Source organism: Anser cygnoides, chromosome 14 (assembly GCF_040182565.1).
Source record: "Anser cygnoides isolate HZ-2024a breed goose chromosome 14, Taihu_goose_T2T_genome, whole genome shotgun sequence".
In the NCBI taxonomy this organism is placed as follows: Eukaryota; Metazoa; Chordata; class Aves; order Anseriformes; family Anatidae; genus Anser; species Anser cygnoides.
In genome coordinates this window covers 6236241-6260247 of record NC_089886.1, presented here as the reverse complement: position 1 = coordinate 6260247, position 24007 = coordinate 6236241, and the positions used below count along the sequence as shown (strand labels likewise).

Sequence of the window (24007 nt, the reverse complement as noted above, 5' to 3'; positions counted from 1 at the left end):
AGCAGGGCTGCGCATTTGCAGAGCCTTTATTTGGCATTTCTAGGGGGGGAGCACAGGGGCCGCCACCCCGGGCTGGGAGAGGAGCGCGTCCCTGCGCGGCACCGCGGGCAGCCTGAATGCACTGAAGAGCTGCTCCGCGCCCGGGCAGGATCAGGCCCGGCCCGCCCCACACCGGGGGCTTTCAGGCCAGGCCTTCATGGAGATGCGATCTTCTGCCCCCGGGGGGGCGGCCCCTGCGTCCACTGGGTGGGGGTGGGTCACCAGCAGGGGTGGAGGTGGGAAGGATGCGGTGGGACTGGTCCCTGGGGAGAGGGACGGTGATGCAGCATGGGGTTGGATCTCCAGGGGGGAGAGGGCATCTCGGGGTGACCCCCTCCACCCCGGTGCCGCCGGCCCTAGTGGCCCCGCTGCCGCCGCATGTAGGCGACGATGTCGTTCTTCACGGTGGCGATGTTGGCGCGGTGGTACCAGCGCATGACGGGCACACCGTCGGGGCCCACCAGGAACTTCTCGAAGTTCCACTTGATGTCGTGGTTCCGCAGGGGCTCCCAGAAGAGGTTCTTGGGGTTCCCGAATTCCTCCGCCACCGGTGGGCAGGAGTTCTGCAAGGCGGGGGTGCCAGGTCAGTGCCTCGTCCCCCCCCCGCTAAAAAAAAAAAGCAAGCTGGGTGCTGCCCCCCCCCCCCCCTTGGCATGGCACCCACCTTCAGGAAGCTGTAGACCTTCTGCTCCTTGGCCCCGTTCACATCCCCTTTCTGGAAGAGCTGGAAGTTGGGGACGAAGCCGCCTCCTGGCCGGACATATCTGCGGGGGACAGCAGGGGGTGACCCGCGTCTCACCCGCAGCGGGGGGCCCCCCAAACCTCATCCCCAGGCTGGGGGGGGCTCGCAGCACCCCCGCGGTACTCACTTCAGCGCCGGGAGGATCTCGGAGTTCTGGCCAGGCTCCTGCTTCCCGAATTGGTTGGAGGGGAAGCCCAGGACCACGAGCCCGTAGGGCCCCAGCTCATTTTGTAGTGCATTCAGTTCTGCGCGCAAGTAGAGCCGGGTTAGCGGGGCCGGGAGCCAGGATCCTGCTGCTGGGCGCAGCGTCCCCCCCAGGGACCCCCCAGGGCCGTCCCCTCCTTACCGAGGTACTGCAGGGTGAGCCCTCAGTAGGTGGCCACGTTGACGAAGAGCACCATCTTCCCCGCGTACTTCCTGAAGGGGATGTACTCGTCCCCGTCGATGGTCAGGGCCCCGTAGTCGTAGATGGTGCCCCGCACCGAGTCATAGCATTTCACCTGCGGGACGGGGAGCGGGACGGGGGTGTCCCACGGCCACCCGCACCCACGGGGCAGGGACGGTGGCTGTCAGGGTGCCGGGACGGTGGCTGCCACCGTCACCTCTCCCGCCACCGGGCGCAGAGCCGGCTGCGGTGCGCCCGGGTCCCGGCGGTGAGCTGGGCAGCTTTAGGCACACGCGTGTGCCAAGAGGGGCACGCTCATGCAGCGGGGCCGGGGCTCGGTGGGGATGTTTATCCAGCCGGGATCTCTCAGGGAGGCGAGAGGCCAGCAAGCAGCCCGAGCGTGCCAGCACCGGGAGGAAAACAGCCCCGCGAGGGCCAGCCGCGTCGCTGCGCACCCGGCAGCGGTGCCGGGCACCGGGCGGAGCGGGGCAGGATCGGGCCCCCGCGGGGAAGCGCGAGGATGGAGCAGCAGGGGTTAACCCCGGGGGGGGGGGGGCACCTCCCCTTGCCGTGGCAGGAGCCAGGCACCCAAGTGGCACCCGGGGGCTATTTTGGGAGCTGGCAGGACGGAGAGTCACGGGGGGGGGGGGGGGCTCAGCCTCCGCGGGGCCCTATCCTGCTCCGCTCCGCGCCCCGGCAGCGCACGGGGCTTCCCCCCCCCGCCGCTCTCCCCGACCCCACGCCACCATCCCCGCGGTCCCCGTGGCGGGGGGGGTCGCCCCCCTAACCCCCCCCCCCCATACCTTCTCCCTCTCCTGGCTGTTCCCCGGCTGGACGAACCCGGCCAAGACGAGGGACAAAATCCAAGCTCCCCGGCACCAGCTCCCCATGGCGGGGGCGGTCGCGGGCACCCCCCCGCCCCGGGAGAAGCACGGCACGGAGGGGCTCAGCCTCGCCGCCTTCTGCCCTCTCCCAGCCCGGTGGCGACGGGGAAATAGCGGCGGGGCCGCCCCCCGGAGCCAATCCCCGCCGGGAGGGACGGGGCCGCCCGTTAACCGTGTGCGCCCTGGGGCGGCCGCTGCGCAAAGCGCCCCCGCCCCGCGCCCCGGGGGGGCGATTTTTTAAGGGTTTTTTTTTTTTTTTTTTTTTTTTTTTTGGTAAGGGGGAAGAAGGTGTCGGGGCCAGGGTGGCACTTTCGTGGCGCAGGGTTTGGGTTTTCGTGGGAGCAGCGCGGTGCGGGGCGGAAAGCGAAGGGGTGCCAGGCGGGGGTCACCGCGCGGAGCGGGTCGCCGGGCTGAGGTGCTGGGAGCTGAGCACCGAGCTGCCCCATCAGCATCCCTCCACGAACATCCCTCCGTCAGCATCCCGCCGTCAGCATCCCTCCGTCAGCATCCCTCGGGAGGCTGGGCAGGGGTCCGTGGGGTCCCCCCCCCAGCTCCAGTGCCCTCTCCCCCCGTGGCCATGCTGCTCTGGGCTGAAAAAGCATCAATCGAGCTTCGAGTTTGCAGCCAGAGCAAATGAGGCTTTCCCATTTTTCCTAAAAGCCACCCCGGGGCTGGGGGGGCTTTGCCCCACAGTGCCCCCGGTGCGATGCTGTGCTCACCGGCCGCGGGCAGGGCGCGGCGGTCCCTTAGCCCTTATCGTCCCCAGGGACAGGAATTGCTAGGGCCCTGCTTGCATAACCGGGGAATGCAAACATTTATCCTGGGCTGGCTCCAAGGAAATATCCGTGGTGAGGTGTAAATTCCCTAAAGCCCCTTAAAATAATTTAACGGGAGGACTGACCGGCCGGAGGGGAGCTGGGGTGAGGCTGCGGTCAGGGGGCGACCGGCCTGGGGCAGAGGGTGGCAGTGGGAGAGCCCCGGGGGACCCCAAACAGCCCACTGCCAGCACCAGCGTGGGAGTTTGTCTTTGCTAGAAAGCAGGGCCAGCCCTGCCAAGGCTTTGTCAAGGACCTCGCTGTCACAGCAGCCTCCGGGGAAGGGCAGCGAGGCCACAGCCTCGGGGGAGGCTGGGAGCAATCCCCATCCCACGGGCGAAGGCAGGAATGAGACGTGCTGGGACAGGCTGGCTGCAAACCCACAGAGCTGGGCAGGGGCCTGGGTGCACAGAGGAGCTGGGATGTGGAAAGGGGCACCCGGGGGTGGCTGCGCTTGGCACCCACCGGCAGCGGTTTGAGGTTTAGGGGCAGTTGCTGGGCCAATGCTGGTGCAGGAGGGAGCAGCAGGGACGCTCGCTGTGCTGGGGTGAGCGGCCCGGGGGGCTGCTCGAGGCCAGCGAGGGGAAACGCCGCAGGCAGGGACACGTTGCTGATGGAAAGCAGTTGGGATTGCTTAATAAATCGGGGAAATGGGGCTGTAGAGCACTGAACCTCCGGTCCTTACTAGGGACAAGAGGGGACGGGGCATGTCCGCGGCAGGGGACAGCCGGCACAGGGTCCCCTCCCCGCACGAGGGAGCGGTGCCTCTGGATGGAGGGGACCCCAGAGCCAGGCCGCGGGGCAGTCACTGCGGGTCCCTCTGTCACGGGTGGCATTTCCCAAAGCTCTGAGCCAGCACCGCTATGGAGAAGTGGCTTAGCCCTTCCCTAGAGCTTGTCCCGGAGCACTGCAGGGCAGTCCTCCTGCTCCACACAAACAAGAGCGAAAAAATAAAAGTGCCTTTTTGACCTCTCCACCCCCGGATGGAGATTCCTGGCTCGGGCGGCAGACTGCAGGGTGGGAGACAAAATCCTCTGCAGCGCTCAGCCGCTGCCTGGGGAGCGCTCAGAGCCCCGAGCGACGTGCTGGCCGCAGCTCCCGTGCCAGGGGGTGCTCGGGATGCTCCGCTCACCCCTCACAGATGTGGCCGTGGGCGGCGCGAGGCGGCTCCTTGCCAAAACCAGAGAGGTTGTGGGAGCCAGAGTAAGCAGGCTCGACCCTCCCCTCCCACCTCCTGGGCTCGGGGGGGGCGTTTGGGACAGTGGGGCTGCGGCTCGGGGCCGACACGTCGCTCACGTCCCGCGGCCGGCAGGGACCGGAGCGTGCCCAGCACGGCGCTGCGCACCCTGGGCACATGGAGCTGCTCGGGGCTGTGCCCCCTCCCCGCTATTTCCCACCACGGGAAGAGCCTCCCACTCCTGTTCCATGCCCTAATTGCCCCTGTGGGGTTTCGGTAGCTTTCCTGTCGTTCCCGGGGACTTGGGGCCGGGAGGGGGGGCTGCACCCAGCCGTGGCACAGCGCGGCCGCGGCCCCTCCACACATCCCTAATCGCCTCCACGCGCACGGAAAGGCTGACCTGCTCCTGAACTGCTTTTTTTTTTTTCCGAAACCAAAATAAAAATAAATTGCTCCTTGGGTCCTGGCGCTGAACCAGCCTCCGCGGAGAGAGGGCTAGGGGACGGGGAAGGATCTAACGAGCCACGGTCAGCGGGCCCCCAGCCCTGCCACCAGCTCCGGTGGGACCCTGGGCACGTCACCCCCAAGCCCCCACAAGCTCGAGGGGCCGATCCCCCCCGAGCGGAGGGAGCACGGAGCGGGCTGACCGCACGTGAACCTCCCTCCTCGGATGTTTTTCCTCCAGAGCCGGGCTGGAGCCAGCCCCCGCCTGCTGCAGATGTTTGGCAGGGGGCTGAGGCTGGAGGCCAGCAGCACTTCCAGCCCCCGTCGCCGCCGCCACCGCCTCCCCAAGGGCCAGCAGCGTCCTGCCCGCCATCGCTCGGGCGTGCAGCACAGCACCAGGTGCTCTGCAGCCCGTCACCTCCAAACCCGTGTCCCCCGGCAGTGCTTGTCCCTTCTCCGCAGCAAGGGGGGGGGGGTCCCCTCTGTGTCCTGGACACAGCCTGGGAGCCGGCGCGTGGCACTGGCGCAGCGTCAATCCCGGGGCAACCTCTGAACTTTTGTTCTAGGTGTGCGACGGGAGGCAAAAGCAAAACAAGCTCTGACGGGAGGGAGGCCAGGCCAGGCAGGGAAGGGGATGCAGGTGACCTCTGGGGCTCCCCATCTCCCTCCGGCCAAAGGAGCCCCCGGCCACGCCACCCCCAGCTGGGATTTGTTCCTTCCCAAAGCGGGGGAACGGCGAGCCCACGGGGCGTGAGGACTCCCCTGTTTGCTCCTGGAGGCTCCTCTGCAGCCAGGAGCACGGAGGGCGGCTTGGGTACCCCGTGAGCCTCCCCGTGGGGCCGTAGGGTTTCTGTCTGGGTCCCGTGCCAGCAGCTGTTGCAGGCAACGCTGCCGCTGCCCCCCGTGGCCGAGATGCTCGGGGTCGGCTCCTGCTCTCCTCTGGAAATGCATCACCAAGCCTCTTATGGCTGCGCAAAACCCTGTCCCCTTCCCTCCCCATTTGCCTGGGACCTGCAGGGACAGGCTGGAAAAGCCGGGGTTAGCACGGGGGGGCTGCTGCTGGAGCCCCCCCCAACCCTCCCGGGGAGCCCCCACCTCCGCGGTGCCGCTGGGCAGCGTTACGCGCGAGCCGGGCAGGCGAGCCGGCTGCTTCTGTGCTCGCCGCGGCTCTCGTCACCGCTCGGAAGCGAGCTGAAAAACAACATCCTGCGTCAGCACCTCGCCGCAAGCAGCCTCCGCGGCCCTGGGGCCGGCGGCCTCCCCCCGGCACCTGCACTGACCCCCCCTCGGTGTACGCATCGTGAGCTGCCGGCTCCCTTTGGGCAGCAGAAGGCATTTTTTCTCCTGCACAACACTGCCTGCGACCTCGGGCGCTGCTCCGAGCGAGGGCCCCGGGAGGATTTGCTTATCTCGCTCGCTCTCGGGAGGAGGAATTTCCAAGCGTGCAGCAGCCTGAGCCCAATCCCCCCCTTGTCACGCCTTAAAAATGTCTCGGCTCCCCCCTCGCCCCCCCCCCTGTTGCCATTTTGTTCCGAGTGGCTCCTTGCCTTGTTGCTGTTAACAAAGCCTCCTTCTCGGTGCCATTCCTGGAAACGTTTGCGACGCTTCCCAGAAAACTCCCACCACGAAAGGCAACCTCGCACGCACCCCAGACCGCCCCGGAGAAAAGGGGCTCGGGGAGCTGGAAATGACCCCAGAAAGGGCTGGGGGGGGCTGCGGATGTTGCGCAGGCTTTTCCTCGGCAGCGTTTCGCCCCCCCCCCGGGCCAGGCTTCCCTCGCCACCCGCAGCCGGGCTCGTGGCTTTGCCTCTTCCTCTCGCAGCGAAGCTGCTCGGCGCCGGTTCCTGGAAGCTGCGCCGGTGCCGCCGCCGCGGATTTCCCTGGGGGGCTGCCGAGGCTGCTGGCAGCCCGGGTGGGACGGGGAGCGGGGGGGGCGCAGAGCGGGGGCTGCTCGGACCCGGCGTAATCGCCTCCAGCTGCCGGCACCGCGTGCGCCAGCGAGGGAGGGAGAAGGGAGGAACAAAGGACAACCAGCGCCGGGTGTCGGACAAATAACTCCGGGTGTAACCTCGAGCGCTGCGACTCCGGAGGGGAGGCGATGGGAGAGCCGGGAACAAAAACTACCCAGGGTGCGCATCCCCATGCCGGGCTCCCTGAGCGGCTCCTTCCCCCCGCCCAGCCCCGTTTCCAGCCTTCATCAACCGAGGGGCTGACTCCTCAGCTGCGAAACCGGGGTTTAACCCGCTTCCCACCAGCGCCACGGGCGCGTTCCCCACATCCCAGCCCGATTCAGCCCGTGGCTCGCGGCCTCGCTGGCGTTGAGTCACCGGGATGCGGTCGAGCCACGCGCGGGGCTGCGGGCGAGCCGGGGCACCCGTGGGGGGCAGTGACGCAGGTCGCCCACGCCCGAGAAACGTGGCCCCGGCCCCGCACCGCGCTCAGCACCACCAGAAAGCCCCCGGGGCACCGGCAGCCCCTGCGCGGGGTTCGTGCCGCAGGAGCCAGGGTAAGGACCCAGGGGACCCCGCGGTGCGCCCGGACACCAAGCGCAGCGCGCACAGAGCTGCACGACGCACGTGCGGAGTAAAGTCCTGTTTATTTTCTAGCAGTCCAAGAGCTTTTCAGGCCCTGGTCTGTGCCTGGGCAGGAGCCCCCTTTGCTGCCTGTGCCACAGGGAGCGGGGCAGGCGAGGGGCACGCGGGCACGGGCTGCCCACGCTCCTCAACCCCATGAGATGCGGAGGACCCAAGCGCCCCACGGAGTTCTCCTGCGGTTTCGGCTCACACCTGGGACGTGGGAAAGCTGGAGCCAGCTGCTGTTCTGCCCCGCGGATGGGACGGGCACTTTCACCAACTCTTTAGCAGAGTCTCTGGATGCGCAACCAGAAGCTGCATCTGTCGCCTTGCTTCCGCTCTTCTTTTCCAAGCACCCCGAGAGCTGGGACTCCCAGGAGGGAGCAGCTTTGCTGGGCATTTAGGGTCATTGCTGACGCCAGGGAGGGTCCCGATGGGGGGATAACGCTGCTGCGAGGGGACGGGGTCACCAGCAAAGGCGAGCTCAGCACCACGGCACCAAGCTGTTTCCGTCCAGGCGTCATCTCCACGTCCCCCCAGTCGCACATCTCCGGGGCACAGCCTCCCCGCTGCTCCCGGGGCGCTCGGTGCCTTCAGCCCGGCTCCTGCCCCATCGTCTCGTGCCCAGCCCTGGGGGTGCCCCACGGCACGGGGGCCCAGGCCCCCAACCCCCCCCCCCAAAAGGCTCACACGATGCTGTTGCGCGTGGGGTGAGTCCGCACCCGATAGATGATGACGGCGGTGGCCGGGCAGAGCACCAGGGCCGTCATGACGAGGACAGTGGCCAGGATGATCAGGACGATGACCCAGATGTCCAGGATGTGCTTGGGGAGGGCGGTGGGGTCGTGGGGGTCCATCCTGAAAGGGAGGGGTGTGTGTGCGTGTGTGGGGGGGGTGAGCGGGCTGCCCCCTCCCCGCTCCCTGGGGGGCGCTCAGCACCCCGTGGCTCTCCCCGGGGGAGATCACGTCCAGCCTGGGCTCCTTGGAGAGCGCAAAGCCTCGGCCAAAGCTCCTCCAGGAAGCTCGGGATTTATGGCGTGCTCTGATGCGGCTGGATGAAAGCCCAGGAGAAGAAAAAAAAAATAAAAAAAAAATAAAAAAAAAAGCAAGCAAGTTCCCTGCTAATTGCTGCTGCAATTAAAGGAGCTGATGAAGGCGGGCGGGCGTCCCACCGCTGCCCCCAGGGCACTGCCCCAGCCCAGCAGCGGGTGCCCGGACTCAGGGGATGGACGCGGTCGGGACGAAGCTTCCCGGGGGGCAGTGGCTGCTTCGGGCACCCCAACCGGCCCCCAAAACCCCCCTGGCACAGCACCCCCGCACCTCCCGGCCCCTCCCGCAGCTCCCCGCTGAGTCACGTAGCCGATGGCTTAATTAGCGATGGCTTAATTAGCAGCACGGCTCGCTAACGGGGAGGGCACCGGGGCATGGAGGGCATCGGGGTGGTGCCACCCCCCAACTGGGGGCTCGGGGTTGGAGCACGTGTGGGCTGCGCTCCCAGCCCCAGCACCCATCCCAGCACCATCCATCCCAGCCCCAGCACCCATCCGAGCCCCAGCACCCATCATCACTCATCCCAGCACCACCAGCACCCATCCCAGCTCCAGCACCCATCCCACCACCATCCATTCCAGCACCCATCCAAGCACCATCCATCCCAGTCCCAGTGCCCATCTATCCCAGCCCCAGCACCCATCCCTCCCAGTCCCAGCACCCACTCCAGACCCAGCACCACCCATCCCAGCACTCACCCATTCCAGCCCCAGTGCTCATCCATCCCAGACTCAGCACCCATCCATCCCAGCACCATCATCACCCATCCCAGCACCCATCCCAGCACCATCCCTCCCAGCACCCATCCCAGCACCATCCATCCCAGCCCCAGCACCCATCCCTCCCAGCCCCAGCACCACCCATCCCAGCACCACCCATCCCAGCACCACCCATCCCAGCACTCACCCATTCCAGCCCCAGTGCTCATCCGTCCCAGACTCAGCACCCACCCCAGCACCCATCCAACCCAGCACCATCATCACCCATCCCAGCACCCATCCCAGCACCATCCCTCCCAGACCCAGCACCCATCCCTCCCAGTCCCAGCACCCATTCCAGCCCCAGCACCACCCATCCCAGCACTCATCCATCCCAACCCCAGCACCCACCCCAGCCCCATCCATCCCAACCCCAGCACCCACCCCAGCCCCCATCCCAGCACCCACCCCAGCCCCAGCACCCACCCCAGCCCCCACCCCAGCCCCATCCATCCCAGCCCCAGCACCCACCCCAGCCCCATCCATCCCAGCCCCAGCACCCACCCCAGCCCCCACCCCAGCCCCAGCCCCGGGGGGAACAATCCGGATCTGCCCCCGCCGTGCTGGGGGTGCCCCCGGGGACACGCGTTTTGGGGGGGGGGGGGGGGTTCAGCAGCACGGGGCTGCCCCGCGGCCCCCCGGGGACGATGCCCGGAGCCCCCCCCGGTGCCCGGAGCCCCCGGGGCCGGTACCGGGCCCTCACCTGCAGCGGGGAGCGATCGCGTCCCGTCCTGCCCCGTGCCCCTGCCCGGTCCCGGGGCGGCTGCAGGGGGAGGGACGGGGCGGGGAGGGGAAGGGAAGGGGAAGGGATGGGGCCGGGCGAGGGAGGGCAGGGACAGGGAGGAGAGGAGGGGAAGGGGGGGCAGGGGGAGCACGGGGGGGGCCGGGGGAAGCCGAAGCTGGGGGGCCGGGGTCAGCACCGGGTGCGGGGTGGGCACCGGGATGGGTGTGGGGACAGGAGTGGGGACAGACACACGGACAGACGTGGGGAGGGATGCGGGGACGGACACGAGCCTGGATGTGGGGCTGGGCACGGGGCAGACGTGGGGACAGACACGGGGACAGACGTGGGGACAGATACGGGGACAGACGCAAGGATAGACACAGGGACAGACGTGGGGACAGACGTGGGGACACAGGGACAGACGTGGGGACAGCTGTAGGGGTAGGTGCGGGGCCAGACGCAGTACCGGACGTCTCGCGGCTGAGCACCGCCACGCAGCGCCGCCCTGCCCGGCACCACGCAGCAGGAGAGGCCCCACGTGCGCTCGGCGGCCGGGGCAGGAGGGCACGGAGCGTGGGCCGGTGCTGGCTGCTGCCGTCAGATAAAGCCGGCGGGGGCCTTATCGGCACGCAGAGGAAGCCTCGCGGCTTCCCTCCGGAGCTGCGCCGAGAGGCAGAGGCCGGGGACGGGGCTGGGGACGAGGTGACGCTGCAGGACGCCGCGCAGGGAGCCTCGGTGGTGGTCCCAGGAGCCGAGCCGTGATGCCAGTTCTGCCCTCCGAGCACCCGGCGAGCGCTGAGGGGTTTTCGGCAGACCCCACAAGAAGGGGCTGCTGCTTCTTATCTGGTTTGGTTTTGTCCCCATCACGTCCTAGCACGGCGCGGCCCCAAGGGACGGCAGCACGCGGGCACCCTCGTGCAGCCCCGGGGGACAGGCGAGCGATGCAGGAGCCGCCCGTGGGCACGGCCGGGGGGGGCCCCGCTGCTCTGCTCCTCCCCACGGGCAGTGCCGTGCCCCGCAGCGCCCACGCAGACCCCACGGGGCAGGTGGGGACACCGCTACCCATGTGCACCCTGTGCCACCAGGTCCCGCTTGGGCAGGCGCACGCCTGGCAGCAGTGCACGGCCATCACAATGCTGCACAGGGCATGCAGGTGGTGCACGGCCATTGCACGGCCATTGCACGCTGCACAGACCCTTGCATGCTGCACAGACCCTTGCATAAGCCATTGCACGCTGCACAAACCCTCGCACGCTGCACAAACTCTTGCATAAATCATTGGGCACTGCACAAGCCCTTGCCTAAAGCATTGCGCATTGCAAAGACCCTTGCATAAAACCTTGAACGCTGCATAAGACCGTGCACAGGCCATTGCACACTGCACATACCCTTGCACGTTGCACAGACCCTTGCATAAATCATTGCATACTGTACAAATCCTTGCACAGACCCTTGCACACTGCACGGACCCTTGCATAAACCATCGCACACCGCACAGACCCTTGCACGCTGCACAAACTCTTGCATAAATCATTGCACGTTGCAAAGACCCTTGCATAAACCCTTGAACACTGCATAAATCCGTGCACAGACCATTGCACACTGCACAAACCCTTGCACACTGCACAAACCCTTGCACAAACCCTTGCACGCTGCACAGACCCTTGCACGTTGCACAAGCCCTTGCACACTGCACTGGTGGTGCCCACGGGCTGGCACAGCTGGGATACAGCCGAAACCCTCGCACAAACCCTTGCACGCCGCACAGACCCTTGCACAACCCCTTGCACGTTGCACAACCCCTCGCACACCGCCCCCCACTCCCCCGCGGCACCGCAGGGGTTAACCGCCCGCTGGTCACGTGGCCTCCACCCCCGCAGGGGGCGGGGCGGGGCGGTGACGTGTCGCTCGCGCTCGCGCGCGCAACGGCGCGGTGACGTCAGCGCGGCGGCGCGGCGCGCGGCGGCGGCGGCCGGCCCCCCGGCAAGATGGCGTCGCTGCTGCAGTCGGAGCGGGTGCTGTACCTGGTGCGCGGCGAGAAGGAGCTGCGGGCGCCGCTGCCGCAGCTGTACTTCTGCCGCTACTGCAGCGAGCTCCGCTCCCTCGAGTGCGTCTCGCACGAGGTAACGCCGGCCCGGCCGGGCCGCTGCCCTCCGCGCGCACCCATTGGCTGCCTCGCCCGTCGCTCTTTGTCATCCCGCCTCGCCGTTGGCTGGCGGCGCGGCTCGGGGGGCGGGCGCAGCGCGGGGAGCGGTGGGTGTGGGAGGGGGAGGGACCTGGCGCCGGATTGGCTGTGAGCTCGCGTCAGTCTGCGCGGAGAGGGCTGTGATTGGTGGAGGCGGGCGGGAGGGGCGGGAGCTGCAGGAGGGGCAGTGTCTGAGGGGGGTCGGGGTGTGACAGGGTGGGGGGGGGGTCTCGTCGCCTGCTCTTGGCTAATTGCCGCAACGTTAATTAATTTGAATTAAATTAGCCTGGGGGCAGACGTGGGGCGCTTGTGAAATGTGTGGGGTTTGGCCCGGTGGGTGACCAAGGGCCCGATAATTGTGAAAAATAAAGGGAAAATGGTTCAATAAAGCCTCCTGCCACAGTCACGGCACAAATAAACGGGAAACGCCTCACGGAGCCCCTGCACCGGCCCAGGCAGCCCCTGGGGGCCAAGGAAGGCCCGCGTCAGGCCGCGCCCGCCCCTTCACGGTTGGTTTAAGCACCTTGCTTTGAGGAGCCTCCCAGCTTATGGCATTAAACAGCGGTTTGGGCTGAGAGGGGCTGACGTCGGTTGCATCAGCTGGGGCTGAGAGGGGCGATCCGAGTCACCACGAATACCCCCGGCCCGTTGCCGGACCCAGAGCCTCGTTAAATGCCCGCGCGCTGCGACGTGCCTGTGCTCTTCCTCAGGTGGACTCGCACTACTGCCCCAGCTGCCTGGAAAACATGCCCTCGGCCGAAGCCAAGCTGAAAAAGAATAGGTAAGGGTGGTTTCTCCTCAGGGCCGGCCTCTTCCGTACGTTGTGAACACGTGTACCCGAAGCTCTCCTCAGAAAACACATCACTTACCACATTTTAGTCAGTTAGAGGAATAAGTGTCCGTCCGTGATGTGCCATGTATTCTTGACATTCTCCTTTTTTTGGTGACCTGCTCTCAAACCGCAAAGAGAAGCGTTCTTTCTATCACCCAGCGTTTCTCATTGCTGCCATTCCTACATGGACTCTGAACTCCTCCCTTCCTCTAGTACTGCTGTGTTAGATGAGAAGATCTATTATTTTAATCGTGATTTGCTTGCTGAAAGCGTTCCCCTGTGCCTGTGGGCTGCATTTGGACCTTGTCAGATCACTCTCATATGTAGGCTTTCCTCTTCCCAGGTGCGCCAACTGCTTTGACTGCCCCTGCTGCATGCACACCCTTTCTACGCGGGCCACCAGTATTCCTGCTCCGCTCCCCGATGACCCAGCCAAAACTACAATGAAGAAAGCGTATTACCTGGCCTGTGGGTTTTGCCGCTGGACTTCCCGGGATGTGGGCATGGCAGATAAGTCTGTTGGTAAGTGACAGGCAAAGACACGAGGCTAACAGCAGGAGTCCAGTGTCTTTCGGAAGTTAAAAGATAATCAAAGGTGGTTTCTGGCCGTATGATAAATTTAATGTTTATCTAGGTTTTGAGTCACAGTTGGGGAATTCACAGGAAAATGACTTGTCTGTGAAGTCTTGACTGCAGAGCTGAGTGAGTGTAACATCTGGCCTGCTTCCAGGCTCGTGTTGCCTGACTAGTGAGGAAGCTGTAAAACACGGGGCTCTGTCAGTTGGTCGGCACTCCCCATTCTGGAGAGCTTGCTCGTATACCTTCAGAGTCTTTGAAGTTGCTTGGTCTAACAGCATAGAAATCTAGTTTATTTTCTGTCACTTTTGTTTACTTAGGCTTATTTCAAAGGCACACTTGTTTTTTTCCTCTTAATGACAGCACTGGAACAAAGCTTTTATCTATTTCTTGATGTGTAAGGCATGCAGAAAGCATCTGTCACTGCCGGGTGCTGTTCTGAGTATCTCTCAAGCAGCAGTTGTGTAAAAACACAATATAAAAGCTGGGCAAGTGACTTCAACCCAAACCTGCCTGGGAAAAGCTTTCGGAGGTATATAGTTGGGCAGGTATGAACTTGAAGAATTGTAATGTTAAGTGTAGTGAGCATAGGGAAAGTCATATTTCATTACTAGGTCCAAGGCAGTTGGGTGTTGGTGATTTCTGTGTGGAATCAAGAAATCTTCTCCTGAGGGCTTTGTTCTTTCTCTTTCTCATGCAGCTAGTGGTGGCTGGCAGGAACCGGAGAATCCCCACACGCAGAGGGTGAGTGAGTGAAGGAGAAGGCCATGCTTAGGCTGGATCAGCTGGCATCAGCTAGAAAGAGCTGTTAGAGGTGCCGAGCCCTCTTAATTGCTTTTTCTGCACCTGTATAATTCTTCGGATGGCAGGTCCAGCTCATGATCTCTATCTTGACTGAATTCAGTGGAAGAAAGGCCTCTGAGAGGCTCTTCCATGGATGTCATGGTATGAAATTGGTTGTTCAGAAGAAACTCGGTTGCAAACATCATGTCTAGCAGCACTGTTAAAATGAAACTCATGAGCATGTTGTGTCCGTATGTCTTGGGGAGTTGGGAAAATGTGGGGAAGGCTGCTAGCTAAGGGAGAGTGCTGCTGACCTGTGACAGCACATCAGATTTTGCTTTACTGGTCTCCATTTAAAACTCCTACTGCAATCAAGTTCAAAAGTGTGCAGGCTGCTTTGGGAGAAGAAAAGACTTGTATCTAAAAGGGGCTTACGTCCAGTTACTATCATGCAGTATGCTTGGTGGGCTTTCTTCACGTGAATAGAACTTGTTTTCTTGACAGTGCTTATAGGATCTGGAAAACAGAATTGCACCTCTGTGACCTTTCCTTGTCACCAGTTAGGGCTCTGCACTGAACATAAATCAGCCTCTGGGTGGGGAGATGCTGATTGCAGCACTAAAGCAAACTGCTCTTTTATTGACCACACGACGTTATGCTGTCCGGTCGTGGCAAATGTGTGAGCCAAGTCTCAGTTACCTAACTGCAAAATCAGACTAAGGTGCTGTTCTCTGACGGGCCTCATTCCCAAAGGAGCATCAGTTTGTGAACTGCAGTGTGGATTAAGAAATATGAAGACACGCCGGCTTCTGCAGCTGGTCTGGCATTTGTTCTCCTTTCACCGTGTATCTGTTCCTCCTGATCCCTCCAGATTAACAAGCTGGTGGAGTACTACCAGCAGCTGGCTCAGAAGGAGAAGATCGAGCGGGACCGCAAGAAGCTGGTGCGACGCCGAAACTACATGCCGCTGGCCTTCTCGGTGAGCTGCGAGCACCGTGCTGTCAGCACAGGAGAAGCGATGCGCAGCAGCAGCAGCTTGGAAAATTAGATGAGTGGTAGCATGATAGGGCTGCTCTGCTTTTGTTTTTTTTTTTTTTTTTTTCCTAATTGAGAACATGAAGAAAATACGCTAGGGCACTTGGGTTTCTTTGGGGACGAGTAGTTTTGCACGCATCGTTGTGTATTGCGTTGCCTCACTCTCTGATAGTCCTCTCTGATAGCGCCAGAAGGGTTTGTAGCTGCCATGCGAATGAATACGTTACCCAGCAGTGAAACGCAGCACAACTGCACCCTTGATACCGGTGGTAGCTCTCAGGACAGTTTCATACCACTGCTCAGTAACAGATCAGGATTGTCCTGCGCTTTGCTGCGTGAAATCTCAACTGAACTGAACCTTAACACTCGATTGTGGCCTGAATAACTTATTTATTGTAACTGCCAGGTAAATGCTTACTTTGTTCAGCCAGGTGACTGCGTATGCTTGCTACTTCTCAATTAACTGTGCCTGCTCTGTGCCCTTGCTTGTGTCTTATGGCTGCATTTTTTGTCTCCGTTGCTACCTGCTGCTATTTTGGGGGCTCTCCACAGCAACACACTATACACGTAGTGGTAAGTCTTTTCCCGGTTTCTGCTGGTGTTAAAGCTCTCACGGTACCAACTGAAGGGCAGTGATGTATCCTGCTCGTCACCTGGCCTCAGGGCCTCTGACTTGGAGGTGCCTAGAACAAAGGCACCCGAAGGCTAACTAGTTAGAGGGTAACGTGTTACAAAAAGTACTGCTTACTAGTTCAGAAGCAGGCAGTGCCTTTGGGTAAGTAGCGTACGTTTTAAAAGCATTCCTTCACAAAGCCTGGCCAAGACGCAGCTGTCTCATCTGCCGGAGGGACGTGGCACTAACATCAGTCTTCTGATCCTTGAAGAATCACCAGGGTGGGCTGACGCTCACATTTCTCATTTGGTGAGAATTGGATTTCCAGCTCTGCCCGGAAGGAGGATTGCTTCCAAACGTCTTGTGTGCTTTTCAGCTGTAGAAAGCTGGGGAGCAGCTCAGCTGTTCCTGCCAACTGGTGGTGCCTGGTGAGAGAGTCAGACCTACAGGTAACAAGGCTCGTAGGAAGCTGAGCGCTCCGGCTGCTTCTAGGAGTGCTGCAGAGCACCTCAGATGGACACAAGCCCACGTCTACCCAGTTTTTAGGCAGTTGAACTCTCATTCTGCGCTACCTGACGTGCAGTTGCTCAGTACAGAGAACATGTCAGCAGCGCAGGCTGGTAGTTAAGGGAAGAAAGAAAAAAATTATAAGCAGTACACACACACCTGTCTCTTCCAATCTGCAGTGTAGTGGTAATTTTCTCCTTACTAACAGCTTGAGCAGGAAAAATGATCTCGAGAGACCTTGAATACCTTTCCCTTTTTGCTTTAATTTGCTTGTTCCCCTATGCTTGTCATGCAGTTTTAAAGGGTGAGTTTGCAGTAGGTCTTTTTGTCCTGGCAGGAAGCAGACCTTTTTTCTGACAGCACTTTTTTTTTCCTGTAGGACAAATATGGCCTGGGAACCAGGCTTCAACGCCAGAGGCCCGGCGCTCCGATCAGTGCTCTCGCTGGACTCTCGTGAGTTTCTGGGTTGGGGTTGTTTTTTTTGGGAAGGGTAGGAGGTGTAGGATAGGAGGTGTTCTCTCTGACCAAACTTTCCCTTATTTTGCGTCAGTCTGAAAGAAGGAGAAGACCAAAAGGAGATCAAGATTGAGCCAGCTGATGCAGTGGAAGAAGTGGAACCTCTTCCTGAGGATTACTACACCAGACCAATCAATCTGACAGAGGGTAATACCTTAATATTCTGTCGCTTTTGCCATTCCATTTTATAACGTGGGCGGTGCTTGGAAACTTGCCGGTAGAGTTCCAAGTGCTCCAAGGTTTTAGTAATTTTTATGTTGTCATTGAAATGGTGTGATTTTTTTTGGGGGGGACCTTTTAAATGGTAATTTTGATTGCAGCCCAGCTTTGTATTATACGTGGAAAGCTCAGAGCCAAAAACATCAGGCCTCTTTACTATTGTTCCATTTCTTTGCTGGTCTTAGTTTCTCTGCTTGCAAAATGTCAACATTTGGATGGAGAAAAGGGCTGACGTTTTTCAAATACGAGCAGGAAATAAGGAAGTGGTTGTGCTGCTGGGGAGTTGGCACTTTAATTGGCCTGTTCAGTAACAATTGTGCACTATTTTGACATCAGCTTGGAACAGCTTGCGTACGCTTTAGTTGGCTCATGATTTAATCAGCAAATATTGTAAATTGGCCCAGAAAACTGGGGAGTGAATGGGATAAAACAGTGGGTACAGGAAGCTATGTGGGCTTCCCGCTGAGGTGGCTTTAAGCAGGTCAGGTTTCCTCAGTAGTTCTGTGGGACCACAGAGTCCACCGATATTAGTTCATGAAAGCTTTTTGGAGAGAGGCAGATCGTCTTTGTCGTAAGACTCTGTCAGTGTTGTGAAAACAAGGTGCTGGTGGAGAGGACAGCTTGCAGTGGTTCCCTGGCAGGGAGGCTGCCAGGTGGCTCGCTGCCTGTTAGGCACTGGGATATTCACAAAGAGCCTGTTTTTGGGGAGAAACCCACGGAGAGTTTGGCCACTGTGGTTCCTTGCCTTAGGAGCTGTGTAGTCACTAATTCTTTGCGTGGGTCTGAATTATGCAAGCTCCTTGCTGAGAAGCTAGATGTTCTACTTGTGCAGTGCCCAGCCGTGACAGTAACAAAGCTATGAAAACTGATTTGCCCTTTGCAAAAGCGTAATTTATTTTCTAGATGACAGTAAAATACTGCTGTCATCTCAGCTGCGCTTCAAAAACAGATCACGGTTTCTTGTTTTCTCCTGGGTTGGCACTCGTATTGTACAAACGTTACCGTGCCCAGTCAGGGCAGCCCTTTTTACACCTCTTACCCTCCCGTTCATTCGCTGCTAGGAACAGTGACAGTTACCAGTGGCTTCTGAATTAGTGGGTGCGGGTGAAATTAAATTTCTGTGCAGCGCACTGCACGCTTGCAGTTAGCACAGCACACGCTTACAACCTGGCTTGAGTTCCAGTGCCTGGGTAAGACGTGGATTTGGTTTGTTTTCCGTTGTGCACCCAGTGACGACCCTGCATCAGCGTTTGCTGCAGCCCGATTTCCAGCCGATCTGTGCTTCCCAGCTCTACCCGCGTCACAAGCATCTCCTGATCAAACGTTCGCTGCGCTGTCGGGTAGGTGGCGAAATACAAAACGGCACTTCTAGGCTCGCAGAAATGGGATTGTGGGGAAATGGGCTGTGTGTTTCGTTTTAGAAGAAACTGCTCAAATGCTTCTGGTTCTTGTAAGTTCTCCAGCACATTCTCTCAGTGCTGTTACCGGTTATAAGGGAGACCGTCACATCTCTGACGTGATGACAAATGGGAAGCCCTGTTGTCAAAGAGAGATAAAGACCCAAAGGTGGATTTGCAGAAAGGTCTGTGCGCTCTGCCTAGCAGAGGAATTACAGAAGGCAGCCAGTACAGTTGGCATTATAAAATACTGTTATTATTAAAGACAAAAATCAAGTCAGTAAACGACACATTAGTGAAAGGCAGCGTAGAGTGCTGAAGCTGCCCCTAGAATTAAGGCAGAAAGAGTGGAAAAGCAGAGTGCTGTAAAGTGAAGGCAAGCAAGAATTAAATCCAAGTTCTGCCTTTGACTTGCTACATCATCTTCAAAAAGCTGTTTGCGTTTTCAGTGAAATAGGGATATTTATCTAGTTCCCAGGCTAACAGCAGTATTATTGTAAGTATTTAAGATGCAAAATGCTTTGCAAACGCAGATTATTAAATAATTACTGTCAGGCTGGGCCTGTATTGGAAGAGTAGTCTACGAGCAGATCAGTCTTGGGTTGCAGCTGTTGGCTATTTAATGGATTCTGGAGCATAAGTCAAAGGGCTGCAGTTATTTGTGCCTTCTTCCTGCTGCGTTCAGTGAGTGTCTGAGTATTTTTCATCCTGGTTCTCAATCTCGTGTTTCTGAGATTGCACTAGTTTTGCTGGTATGACGTTTTCAAAACACCAATAACTTGACACCAGTCTGACTTTGTGCACCCCAAGATAGCTTTCGTGTGCGCTGTGCTAGAGGGGCAATGCTGTGGCTGGTGGCACTGTGCCCGCAGCTCTGATTCATCAGTTTGTGACTGCACGCTGTCTTCTGGTGTTTACTAAAATATCTTTGCTTCCAGAAATGTGAGCATAACCTGAGCAAACCAGAATTCAATCCAACATCTATCAAATTCAAGATCCAGCTGGTTGCCGTGTAAGTAAGATATAGGGGCTGGGGGAAACAGCTGCCTACCGATACTTAGTTAAAGCCTTGTATTTCCATTTCTTTTGTGCTTTTGATTTGACCTCTTGTGTGATTGATTGTGTCGTTTCTTACAATGACGTAGTCACTTGTATGTATCTGGGTAAATCTTCAGTAACATTGCTTCATGATCTGCTGAAGACTTCAGTTTGAAAGAAGGCACGGCGTGCTGTTCCAGCCCCGTGTGGTAGCAGGAGTTAAAAGGATTAGCCTTATATAGCAAAAGGGCACTTTATCTGTTTAACGTAAGCTGAACTCTTGTAGTGTTGAACATGTCTAGCTGGATGCCTGTGACCACGTACCAAGATTATATGCAGCTGCACAGTTCATTGTGATCGTTTGCTTTGTTCTCCTTGTAGGAACTATATCCCTGAAGTGAGGATCATGTCCATTCCCAACCTGCGCTACATGAAGGTCAGTGTTTTTTTTTCCAGAAACGTTTTAGGGTGAGTCACAGCTGAGAGGTGCGCACGTGGGATCTTTTTGGGAGCTTACAGGGCGTGAGGAATGTTTCCTGAAGGCTCTGCTCGTTGCAGACAGGGCGCAGGGTTTAAGGGAGTGGTCAGAACAACACTGCATGTACTTGCCGCTCTGCATGAGTAGATTACAGTGCGGTGCGATGTCTGGCATTGCAAGTACATGATAATATCTGATGAACAAAAGGTGTGGGGTTGGTGTCTGGGCTAGAGTCCAAAGACATGCATTTCTGCTATTAAAAAAGAGTGCTGCGTGACATTGCCACCCTTCTTACAGAACGGGGCTCTTCGCTTTCAGTCCTTTGAGAACGTGAGACAGTTTTTGAAGGTGTTTCAGTTGCAGGATGTGGAGGTAAAGATGACTTTTAGAATAATTGCTTCTTGACCTGGGATTCTTGAATCTTTCCAGGAAAGCCAAGTTCTTCTGACTTTGACCAATCCGGTGGAGAACATCACGCACGTCACGCTGCTCGAGTGTGAGGAGGGAGACCCTGACAACATCAACAGCACTGCCAAGGTATTGTGCCCTCCGGATTTTCTTCCTTGGAGGCTTAAATGACCATCACCAACGTGAGCATCAGCTCATAATGTATTTTAAAATGGTGTCTGTTCACTGAGATCCAGAGCTCGAGGGAGAAATACAACTTCCCAGGCAGAGTGGTAACTAGGCACTATAAGAGAGGAAAGCCAAGGGTGAATCACTTCTGTTAAGCCATAGTAAAGCAGACCTCAGAAAGGGAGTTCTCTATCCTGCTCGTAGTGTAGGTGGTGAGTACTAAAAGGCTGCTTCTCTTTGTTTCGTTTCAGGTGGCAGTTCCTCCCAAGGAGCTCATTCTGGCTGGCAAAGATGCTGCAGCAGAGTATGATGAGCTGGCAGAGCCTCAAGACTTCCAGGATGACCCTGAGTGAGTGCTGTCTGGTCTGTGGGCATCCTATCCCTTAAATACTTGGCACCAAGTAATTTGCTCTCATCTCTCTTCGGTACTTCTTTTTACATTGACCATATGTTTTGGTCAGAGATTAGCAGTGCAAATCTTTTCTGTTTGTGGTTTGGACTGTTCAGGAGATGTTCGATCCCTCTACGGCAAGTGTGCTGTGACAGCAGTTGAGTTACAGGTGGTGGTACTGATTCTCTCTGGGAATACTTTGTAATCCTCCCCTCTGCAAGCAGAGGGTTCACAGGAGTGCCCAGAACTCCGCAGTAGGGTGTGCAACAGAGGTACCTCCAGCCTTCAGAGCTGAATATGCTCTGCAGGCTCTTACGGAGCAACCTGAGCCAAATATTACGGCCTCTCCCTGTTGCACGGCTGGGTACCTAACTCCTGTGGCCAAAGCAGGCTGGTTCTATGTGGTGGGTTTGTCAGCGTGAAGGGGGTACCCCATCCTGATCACGGGGCAGGAGGGGCTGCCGTCTCCTGGAAGAAGAGCAACGGGGAGTAAGCTACACACCAGGAGAATTGTTCTGGCAGGGCACGTGCAGCCTGCGGGCTGTAAACTGAGCATGCCTCTTACACGGCACCAGCATAAGTCTCTCAGAACAATAGTTTGAGAACTTGGCTGACCCAGTTCTTTTGTTTTCTGCCTTGCAGCGTTATCGCCTTCAGAAAAGCCAACAAGGTAGGAGTTTTCATCAAGGTCACCCCACAGAAAGAGGAGGGCGAAGTGACCGTGAGCTTTAAGATGAAGCACGAGTTTAAAAACCTTGCTGCTCCGATCCGGCCCAGCGAGGAAGGCGATCAGATCTCCGAGGTCATCTGGCTCACCCATCACGTCGAGCTCAGCCTCGGTCCAGTGCTCCCGTAAAAGCTCCCGACTTGTGTCCCAGTGGCTGGCCGCAGGACGGACTGTCAGCGAACGAGTGCGCCCCGGTGAAACCTTCCGTCAGCGCTCCTTTGTGACGTGTGGGGGTGCGCCGCGCGCCCCAGCCGGGCCGCGAGGAGGGGGCTGCGGGGTGGGGGTGCTGTGCTTCGGGATGATTTGTTCTCTTCTTATCGTAGTGCCCACTAACTAACGCTCTGCTTCCCTACACTGCTACAGGCTAGTTTAACTTGCAGCACGTGTTTCAGCGCACAGAAAGAGCTAGCTTCCTCCAGATTTGCACTACTCCTGGCTGAATTTGGCTTTGACAACAACAAAAAAAAGAACCCGTATTGTTTTATTCTTCATGTCAGCCCACAAACCTAATGTGACGTGCTTGATAGTGAATGTCTCACCTCACACAGAATTGTGCCCTTCTCGAACAAACATTTTAGGAGGTGGCAAGGTCTGCTGCGTTTTGGCAAGTCTGTTGCCAGCAGCATGCTGCTTTCTTTTCTTTTTCCGCTTCCTAGTAGGATACCTCAAGTAACCGTGGAGCACTCGGACGTGAAGCCCTTCTGTTTTTGTGAAAAGACTCTGGCATACGTAGCTTCCTTAGCCAGGGTGATACATCTTTTCACAGAGAAGATGATCAGTTTGCCCTTAAACTCAAAACGTAGTGTACTGTAGTGTTCGTGGATTTGAGCGGTGACCAACTGTGCTGTAAGCCCGTTGTGTTGCAAGCTGGGTGTGGTAGCGTGATAGATTTATTACAAGCTGGGAAAGCAGAGCCCGCTGCGTTTCTTTGCTGAGGCGGTAGTGGTCCTGAGAGGCTGCCTGGCAGTCGTGGTATTATAGGTGTGTGTTAAAAAAGGTAGCAAGTGAAGAGTACTAAACGTGGAGAGTTAAAAGTTAGGTCCAGTGTACAAAAAGGAACTGCAGAGGTTGTCCAAGTTCGTGCTTTGTCTTTTTCCAGTTGTGGGGGGGTGGGGGGGGTGTAAGGGAGGAAGGACCATTGTACTGTAACTAGCGCACACTGCACCGTTGGGAAAAGATCGTTGGTCTGCGGCGTAACTTGGCTGCAGTCCCTGCTGCCAACAGTCATTAAGAGCAGCGTATCCAGGATACCGAGCGGCAGCTAGCCGCAGCAGCGCAGTGCAGGTGGGTGAGAGCGCTCTTCCTCGGGAGCCTCCGGTTTCGTTCCCAGTTGAGATGTTTGCCTTCACGACCCATTGCTGATGGGCTTTGGTGTGGTGGTGGGGCGGAGAAGGGGTGACTGTCAGCCAGCTACAGCTTAGTTGCTCAAAAGGCGCTCGTGACGTGGCTCTGCCAGCCTGGAGTTTCGCGTCCCCTGTGCGGGAGGGAGGGATAACGCTGCCTCCCCTCCTGTTGAGGTTTGGGCGCAGCAGAGGGCTGGGTGCGCCTGGCCACGTCCCCCCTGAAGCCAGAGCTCTGCCTTGGCGGGCCGGGGGGGTGCTGCCAGCCCCGCCAGGGCAGCACGCCTTACAGCTAGATCCTGCAGCGCCTCTCGGAGCGGCGAGGCATCCCCTTTACAACCTGGCATAGGTTACCCGCAGCTGTACAGCATGCCTTTACATGTGGTTTGTGTTTGTTAACGTGTAGCGCTAGCGTCCGCTGCTCTTCTGCCTTTCCACATAGCGAAACGCTCGAGCTGCAGCTGGGAATTCTCGGCTGTAGCCAGACTAACCGCAATGCTACCCCCACTAACTCCTGGAAACAGCCTCCTGGGGACGAGGTAGGGGCTGGGGGAGCCCCTGAGCCCCACTTCGCCTCCCCTGGGGGTCCTGGGGATGCTGCTGAGGTTGGCGGGGCCCCCCGGGGACATGAGTGCTGCTCGGGGGCTCCCTGCCCCTTGATCTAAACAAGGCGTGTCGCTGATTTGTGGTGCTGTGAGTGCTTGGCCCAGCTCGGTGAGCCGGTGCCCCCCTGCAGGCGCTGGGAAGGGGCTCGCTGTGTCCGGCTGTCCGACCCTCTGTCCGTCTGTCCCCGCTCCTGCGTGAGCTCGTACCCCCGCGACGGGCACCCCCTGCCCTGCTGCTTGACTTGGTGTAGTAATAAAGCAACCTGCCGCTCGGCCTCCTGTGACTTCAGTGGGAAATAACGATTAAAATAAATACAGACATGCAAACAGAAGCGCCCCCCCATTCCCAATGGGTTCTCCCCCCCCATTCCCAATGGGTTCGTCCACGCTCCCCCCCTCCCCGTCCAAATGGTTTCGCCCCCCCATTCCCAATGGGCTCTCCCCCTCCCTTCCCAGTGGTTTCGTCCCCAAGTTCCCCCCTCCCCGCCCCCCATGGTTTCGCCCACCCCGTTCCCCATAGTTCCCCCCTCCCATCCCAATGGTTCCGTCCCCGCTCCCCCCCCGCCCCCAATGGTTCCGCCCCCAGCTCTGGTTGGCC

At 59.0% G+C, this 24007-nt stretch overlaps 3 protein-coding genes across 7 annotated transcripts; 1 reads left to right on the top strand and 2 right to left on the bottom strand.

Moving 5' to 3' along the window:
* Positions 1-8: 8 nt before the first annotated feature.
* On the bottom strand, positions 9-2206 carry GPX3 (glutathione peroxidase 3). The gene is made up of 5 exons (XM_066977279.1): positions 1970-2206; positions 1128-1281; positions 909-1026; positions 704-803; positions 9-602 (listed from the first exon to the last, which is right to left on the bottom strand). Exons 1-5 carry the CDS (start codon positions 2054-2056, stop codon positions 396-398), a joined length of 666 nt encoding a protein of 221 aa, XP_066833380.1. The 5' UTR covers positions 2057-2206; the 3' UTR covers positions 9-395.
* A 4857-nt stretch (positions 2207-7063) lies between these two features.
* SMIM3 (small integral membrane protein 3) lies at positions 7064-12436 on the bottom strand. Of its 4 annotated transcripts, none has more exons than XM_066977282.1 (2): positions 12300-12436; positions 7064-7917 (listed from the first exon to the last, which is right to left on the bottom strand). In XM_066977282.1, exon 2 carries the CDS (start codon positions 7914-7916, stop codon positions 7746-7748), a length of 171 nt encoding a protein of 56 aa, XP_066833383.1. In that variant the 5' UTR covers position 7917; positions 12300-12436; the 3' UTR covers positions 7064-7745. The 4 variants fall into 4 exon arrangements, with proteins under 4 accessions (XP_066833383.1, XP_047913143.1, XP_066833382.1 ...); XM_048057186.2 differs by lacking the exon at positions 12300-12436 and adding an exon at positions 10058-11340; XM_066977281.1 differs by lacking the exon at positions 12300-12436 and adding an exon at positions 9571-10031 and having other exon boundaries at positions 7064-8110.
* Positions 11519-23683, top strand: DCTN4 (dynactin subunit 4). Of its 2 annotated transcripts, XM_048057184.2 has the most exons (14): positions 11519-11714; positions 12487-12557; positions 12952-13130; positions 13885-13928; positions 14839-14946; positions 15555-15575; positions 16502-16575; positions 16673-16785; positions 18088-18197; positions 19193-19266; positions 19674-19728; positions 20200-20307; positions 20598-20695; positions 21380-23683. In XM_048057184.2, the coding sequence occupies exons 1-14, from the start codon at positions 11580-11582 to the stop codon at positions 21591-21593; spliced, it is 1404 nt and encodes a 467-aa protein (XP_047913141.2). In that variant the 5' UTR covers positions 11519-11579; the 3' UTR covers positions 21594-23683. The 2 variants fall into 2 exon arrangements, with proteins under 2 accessions (XP_047913141.2, XP_047913142.2); XM_048057185.2 differs by lacking the exon at positions 15555-15575 and having other exon boundaries at positions 11520-11714.
* Positions 23684-24007: the final 324 nt, after the last annotated feature.

Excerpts from the sequence above, each read along its gene's own strand:
- SMIM3 (XM_066977282.1), bottom strand. The coding sequence starts at position 7,916 with ATGGACCCCCACGACCCCACCGCCCTCCCCAAGCACATCCTGGACATC.
- DCTN4 (XM_048057184.2), top strand. The coding sequence starts at position 11,580 with ATGGCGTCGCTGCTGCAGTCGGAGCGGGTGCTGTACCTGGTGCGCGGC. Across the intron at positions 13,929-14,838 it reads AGAATCCCCACACGCAGAGG|ATTAACAAGCTGGTGGAGTA; the intron begins GTGAGTGAGTGA and ends TGATCCCTCCAG. Across the intron at positions 19,267-19,673 it reads AAGATCCAGCTGGTTGCCGT|GAACTATATCCCTGAAGTGA; the intron begins GTAAGTAAGATA and ends TTCTCCTTGTAG.